Source organism: Labeo rohita, chromosome 15 (genome assembly GCF_022985175.1).
Source record: "Labeo rohita strain BAU-BD-2019 chromosome 15, IGBB_LRoh.1.0, whole genome shotgun sequence".
Taxonomy (NCBI): domain Eukaryota; kingdom Metazoa; phylum Chordata; class Actinopteri; order Cypriniformes; family Cyprinidae; genus Labeo; species Labeo rohita.
In genome coordinates, this window is record NC_066883.1 from 36442196 (window position 1) to 36449836 (window position 7641).

At 33.9% G+C, this 7641-nt stretch overlaps 1 protein-coding gene across 1 annotated transcript in view; it reads right to left on the bottom strand.

Annotated features, from left to right (window-relative positions):
- Positions 1-7038, bottom strand: part of LOC127177726 (cytoplasmic dynein 2 heavy chain 1) — a 113426-nt gene extending 106388 nt beyond the window's left edge. Inside the window, 9 exon segments of the mRNA XM_051130139.1 lie at positions 610-723; positions 806-937; positions 1020-1252; positions 1353-1497; positions 3021-3139; positions 3231-3369; positions 3450-3620; positions 5852-6041; positions 6611-7038. Coding sequence (XP_050986096.1) covers positions 610-723; positions 806-937; positions 1020-1252; positions 1353-1497; positions 3021-3139; positions 3231-3369; positions 3450-3620; positions 5852-6034 — 1236 coding nt within the window. The 5' untranslated portion in view covers positions 6035-6041; positions 6611-7038.
- Positions 7039-7641: the final 603 nt, after the last annotated feature.

Below are 7641 nucleotides of genomic sequence, written 5' to 3' on the forward strand. Positions count from 1 at the left end.
TTTTAAGAAATTATTGACATGACAAAAGCACAAAAAAGTAGAAACACTGAAAGTACTAAAACTAATAATGTTAAATGTTTTTACAATTCAAAATAAATATTTTCTATTTGAATATATTGTAAAATGTTATTTATTTATTCGATGCAAAGCTGAATTTTTAACATCATTACTCCAGTCTTCAGTGTCACATGATTCTTCAGAAATCATTCTAATATGCTGATTTGCTGCTCAAAAAAAAACAAACAAACATTTCTTAGTATTATCAATGTTGAAAACAGTTGTGGCTGTTTTAAAAAAAAAAAAAAAAAAAAGTGTTTTTTGTAAACAGAAATCTTCTCTTAAATCAATTTGAAGCATCCCCACAGAATAAAAGTATTAATTTCTTCCAAAAAACAATTAGACTGTCCCTGAACTTTTAAACGGAAGTGTATATCCATGTTTTACCCATCATTTCGTTTATTTTGTCTATTTTTGTTGTATCATCTATTCACCCGCCCTCAGTCAGAAGGTCTCTTCCTGTCTAAGTGGGCAGCTCTTGGCTAAAATAAGCTGTGATATGGACAAAAAGTCCAACATCTGGACACACAAGACAAGTGTATGTTTGTGTACCTGCTGTGGACTGTCCTGTGCATCTATTATGAAGGTCTTGAGCTTTCCAGCTGCTTCCTGTTCTGCTGGAGCGATGAGTCGATCGAACTGTGACACTGCAGCTCTCCATAAGGGCTGAACACACATATACAGCAATAAGGCTGAGTGACATATCATATATTCAGTACAGCCGTGAAGATTTGGTGCATTTGTGTACCTCAGTGTAAGGGTTGTAGTGTATAGGGTTGAGTCCTGTGAAAGGCTGATACACACGTGCGGCAGAAACCTGCTGTTTCCCTCCAGATAATAACCGCTGCAGTTTCTCACACACAGACCGCACCTGCACCACCTGAAACATGCACAAACACACACGTCTTGAGGTAATGCAATAGACTGTGCTGCCTGAGATGATTGACGGGTGTCAGTCTGACCTCCTCCAAACGCTGGGCGAGATTCTGCAGGCCCTGTGGGCGGTGCTTCTCTCCGCTCCACGGATGAGGTGAGTAGCGTTTCCACACCTGACCGGTCAGGTGTTCACAAGCCGCCACCCACTGCTCACAAGCAGCCACGCCCCCTTTAAGCCCCTCCCTGACTGTGAAATAAGGATCCTCCCACAAGCATAGGGCACTCAGCTTCCTCTGTACAAACCTGCCGAGAGCTCCGCCTATAAACGTACATACATCAGAAACGTCATTAGTACTTTATCAAATATATTATTAAGCCAAGCATCATTACTGCTTTGCAACCATGTGTGTTGTGTGCACCTATGACATCCATGAGTCGGATCATGCGTGGCTCAGGATAAGGAGCATGCTCATTCTGTTTCCACACGTCATCTACTGTCTCACGGGTGCTCTCAATTAAGTCCAGTACCTCTACCAGGCTGAAACTGTCCAGATTACTGTAGTCCTGAAATAAACACACACATGTGGATATCTTGTAGAGTTAATTGTTATTACGTTTTGTGCGTGATATTAAAATGTACTCATAAAACAGCTTAAACTAAGAGGAAGTTGACATACTTTATAGACACCTTATAGACAAGTTATTGTAATAAAAAAAAACGTTGTTAATTGAAATTAGGCTTAAATGAAAGCAAAATAGAAATATTAGCAAAAAAAACCTTAATGAAAATTAGAAATAATTGAAATACTAAAATTACTAAAACTAAAACGGAAAAAATAAATAAATTAAAGCTAAATAGAAATATTATATTACCCTGGCAAATAACTGAAATATAATACATTTCAGTACTTAATATAAAAATTAAATTAAATTAAATTAAAGCTAAATATAAATAATAGATATAATGATAATAAAAATGACAAAAGCACATAACAATTACTCAATTTTATTTAATGCAATTTAGAAAATGTTATCTTGGCAACTAACTGAAATAAAATAAGTTTAAGCAGAAACACTAAAGAAACACTAACCTCCGGTTTCACAGACAGGGCTTAAGCCTAGGCATAGACTAAAATGTAAGTCTGAGCTGTTTCAGCTGAAAGAAACTTGCACTGATTGATCTTAAAATATATCAGTGCCTTTGTTTTGTCTCAAGATGCACACCAGTAATGTTTTTTTTCTAAGCACATTTATAAAAATTACTTAAATGTCCTAATTGAACTATGGCCTAGTCCTGGCTTAGTCTAAGCCCTGTCTGTGAAACCGGGCCCATAAGTACTATAATTTTGAAATTAATATAAATAAAATCTAAATGGCAATATTTAAACTAAAATAAAAAATGTTAACCTAGCAACTAAATGGCATAAAATAAGTTGAAACTGAAGTACTAAAACTGAAATAAAAATATTAAAAACAAAAATAATAAAAACGACAAAAGAACATAAAATTACTTTTACTTAAAATAAAAATGTTAACTTGGCAACTAAATGAAATAATTTGAAGCTGAAGTGCTAAAAGTACTAATACAGAAATAAAAATATAATAAAAAAAATAATAAAAATGACAAAAGAACATAAAATTACTTTTACTTGAACTACAATAATAAAATGTTAACATGGCAATTAAATGAAAATAAGTTGAAGCTAAAGTACTAAAAGTACTAAAACTGAAATAAATAAATATTTAAAACAAAAATAATAAAAATGGTAAAAGAATATCAAATTACTTTTACTTACACTAAAAGCAAAAATGTTAACCTAGCAACTAACTAAAATAGAATAAGTTTAAGTAACATTGTGAAAGTTACAAAAAAAGTTAAATAAAAATATAAAAAAAGTAATAAAATATTAACATATAAATAAAATAAATTTAAATAGAAATTAAAAATAAACAGAAATATTAAAAAGACAAAAATAATAAGTGACAAAATGACTAAACTTCAGCTAACTAACACACTGCCAAAAGGAATATACTTTTAAAGACTGTGTTTGACTGAGCGCATTATGTCCAAATGTGCGTGTATGTACCTTCTCTATCGTTGCGAAGAGTTCAGAGAAGTGTGCTGCTCTGTCTCTGTCTCTGCTCTGCTGTCCAGAGCGACTGACATCAGCCCAGAAACCAAACTCATCTAGAGGAGCCATGATACCTGCACACATCAGTATGTTAAGTACAAATGTATAAAAAACAAGTTGGGAAAAATCAGGGTTTTAAAAGATCTTTCTGCCATGAAAACTCACTCGACACATCCGTCTCTGAATGACTCCGTTTCCCAGAATCCTTTGGGTGTGAGTGTCTGAGCACAGAGCCCAGCCCGACCTCAAGATCCGTGAGCAGAGACTGAAGCTTTGAGTCGAACGATTGACTCCATTTATCATCCTGCAGAAAAAACACACAACACGCATTACAAACCCAACAGCAAAGTCACATCCATGTGAAACACGACCCACGAGTCTGACCTGCAGCAAAACGGGGCTGTAGACCTGTCGCAGGGCCTGGTACAGGGTACTGATGGGAGACTCCAGCATGGAGGACACCAGGACAGATTTGTGCAGGTTCTCCTCAGACACCACACACGGATGAGGTTTGAAGAAAAGCAGAACCCTGCCATCACCGTCCATGTTCTCCAGCTACACAGAGACAAGATGAGCCACAATTCAGCATTGTCTTCTTCTTTTCTGAGAATGTGTAGTAGCTGAATGCAGAGCTGAGTGATGTACTGAACATTTGTGATTCACTGAATACTATTTTAATATTACAATACAAAATAACGGTCATTATTGTTAATACAATAGTGATTTTAATGCATTTTTTACTTGACCATTAAGTTTCCTGAAGCCACAAATTAACCATGGTTTTGTTACACTAACCATAGTTTAACCATGGTATTTGTAGTAAAACTGTGGTTATACAAAAAACACGGTTAATACTTTTTTACTAAGTAAAACCACTTTATTTTCTAAACTTGATTTGATGTTTTCTTTTGCTTTAAAAAAAAAAAAAAAAATGATCTGAATCAAATGATTCGCAAACCGGCACCGAACTCCCGATCTGACTCAAATGATTACCAATCCACTCTCCAAACTTCAAACCTGAATTAAACGATTCGCGAACACGCAACGAAATCCCGATCTGAATCAAATGATTCACGTTCTGCGCTTCAAAATTCCACCCGACTAAAGTCTTTCTTAGGAAATATAAGCCTGACATTGATGTGAACTGCAGTTTTTGTCATTCTTCTGAAGAAGACTTCATTCATTTGTTTTGGCAATGCACCCACACAGAGAAATTTTGGTCTGATTTTTTGGTGTTTATTCAATCTTATTTTGTAAGTGACTTCTCATTTTGTTTTAAAGATGCTTTGTTTGGCTTATTTGAATATTCTAAGGAGAATACAGGAAAATATTACATAATTAATTTATGTTTTCTGTTAGCTAAATTTCACATTCATAAACAAAAGTTTACTGGCTCTAAACCTCTTTTTCTTTGTTCAAAGTCGACTTGGATGTGTATGTGGAAACTATCCAAAGTTCTACTAATTTGAAAGCTATGAAAACTGTATCTCTGTATTCATCCTTTGTGTCATCCTAAGATGTAATTTTATTACCCTGTTTTTTTCTTTGTTTGTTACCCTGGCAACAAATCTGTGTATTCTTGTTTATTTTGTCTGTATTTGTACCGTCTTGTTGTTTTGAATATCTGTAATGTTTAAAAAAAAAAAAAAAAAAAAAAAGCGCTTCAAAATTCCGACCTGAATCAAAAGATTCGCGAACCCGCTCCGACGTTCCAATCTAAATGATTTAATGATTCGCGAACCATCATTACAGATAAGGATTATGAGCGCGAATCGCGAGTCATTTAATTCGCGAAATGATTCGCGAACCCGTTCCGAAGTTCCGATCTAATTCACATGATTCGCGATCTGAAGTCCCGATATTAATCAAATGATTCGTGATATAAGACGTTCCAATCTAAATCAAATAATTCGCGAGTCCGATCCGAGTGCCCGATCTACAACAAATGATTCGCGATCCGCCATTTATAGTCCCTATCTGAATCAAATGATTCGCGAACCGATTTGCGACGCAACGGTTTAACTAATTGCGTTTTGAAAAGCTCCCTTTCACTAGTTTAAATGAACGTCTCTTTTAATGTGATCTGTTTTTTACTAGTGAATCGCTTGAACTGAATGGTCACGACTTTGAATCAATTGGAGCGGTTCCAGCGCAAATGACTCAATCAATTGAATCGATTCGTCTGTTCCTCTTTTCGCGTCTTTCAGCGTCTTTCAGCCATGTTTACACCATACTGTCAGTACTACTAATGGTTTAGCTTGCTAGTTTTATAAGCTTTACTGAAATAAGCTTAAAAAAAAAAAAAAAGCAAAAACACAAAAAAAGTATAATGTTTACAATTAAAATATCCATAATTCAGGTGAGGTAACCAGTTTTTTGCTAACTAGTGAAACACATTAATATAACAAACAAAATATAAACAAATATATATTAAAAAAGTAATAAGAATGATAAAAGTGCATGACAAAATAAAAAAATTAAACTAAAATTAAAATATAAAAAATATATAAATATTATGTATGTATATAAAATACAATATAAAATAAAAAAAAATATAAAAAAAATATATAAAAATAAAAGCTCATTCAAAATATTAATGAAGACCGTAAGAGTATATAAATAATAAAAAATAACACGGTTTATTGCATACTGTCAAATGGAGTATACTTTGAAAGACATAATGCAAAATACATTTACATTAAGTCATTTAACAGACACATTTAGCAGACTTACAAGTTAAAAATACTGATATAATATATATCCCAGCTGTATGTAACTCACAGCACCTTGTTTGAGAACTGCAGCTCGTCTTTGTTTCTGGTGACGGTGAGCAGGAATTGATTGCCGTCATCTAAGAAATTATCGAGAGGATGGCAGGTGGACAGAGATCCCGGTGTGTCCAAACTGAAGTAGTTTCCCGCTGTGTTTAGGATGAAGAGTTTACGAGGGTCGTCTGTCCCAGGCGGCATCTTTCACCTGTTTAAACATCACACACATCAGCTACAGAAATCTTAACCGAGTCAAAAGAAGAGTTACTAAACAGTTACTGAAGAAATCATCCAGTCAGCCTCCATATTTTCTGCCAGTAAAAGTAATCTACTTAATTAAGTAGTGCTGTTTACAATAGCATTAAAACAGATCAAGTAACACCTTTCACTGCATATGGTATGACAGACATCTGTCAATATCAATTACAGGCCTGTAATATTTAAAGAAAATTAAGATATCATAATGCAAAAGTTTAACAGGTCTTAAAAATAAGCATCAATATATCAGTTTTGTGAGTTAAAAAGTCCAGTTTAGAAATCTCTGCAGCCACATAACTTATTAGTGCATTTGGAGTAATTTTATTTCTGTTTAACAAACTGACAGATGAAAAACATGACATCTGGATCCAAAATGAAAACAGTTTAATACATATGCTGTTGCCACACAAACATGTTAAGCAAATGCGCGCTTTTTTCTTTAATACTGCACAAATAAACACATATAACGCCTTCAAATACATATATTGGACAATAAATACACAAAAAAGAACGTCTTACGGTGTACTGAAGTCGATCCCGGTCAGATTCTGACAGTTTGATCAGTTCTGCTGAAGGATTAGCAACGCTAGGCTAAGCTAACCACCATCTCTCTCATCCCATGAAGTGAATTTATTCCTGCAAAACAAAAATAAGCGCTTCTGTTACACGGAACGCAGAAGGATGTGCAGAACAAGCTCTGTGTTCGAATTTAAACTCATCGTCGATATCAAATCCGTATATTTTGTCGGCTGGATCTGCAGGAGCTGCTTGAGGGAATGTTGTGGCGCACTAGCGGTGAAGCTGGCGCGGTTGCCGAGGCAACTACGGCCACGTCGTGACGTAAAGGGCGTCGTGAATACCAGGCGCGTACGTACATAAATAAGAGTAGATTCAGGAGTCAGAAAAGCGTTATTTGCTTTTTTTGTGCTTAAAAATGTGCATGTTTAACATCCACATTTACATTTAGCACAAGCTTTTACCCAAAGGTCTATCTATTGTTTGAATAATATCTAATATACAAATATCTATATCTATGTATGTATCTATCTATACATCTATTGAATTTCTGTCTATCTATAAATATCTATCTATGCATCTGTATCTATAAATATATATGCATCTATATCTATCTATCTATCTATCTATCTAATATATAAATGTCAATATCTATGTATCTATCTATGCATCTACTGAATGTCTATCTATCTATCTATCTATCTATCTATCTATCTATCTATCTATCTATCTATCTATCTATCTATCATTCCATCCATCTACTGAATGTCTATCTATCTATAAATAAAAATCTATCTATGCATCTATTGATTGATCTATATAATATATAAATATTTATCTATCTATAAATATCTATGCATCTCTATCTATCTATCTATCTATCTATCTATCTATCTATAAAAATCTATCTATGCATCTATTGATTGATCTATATAATATATAAATATCTATGCTTCTATATCTATCTAGAAATATATATGCATCTATATCTATCTATCTATCTATCTATCTATCTATCTTTTCTATCTATCTAT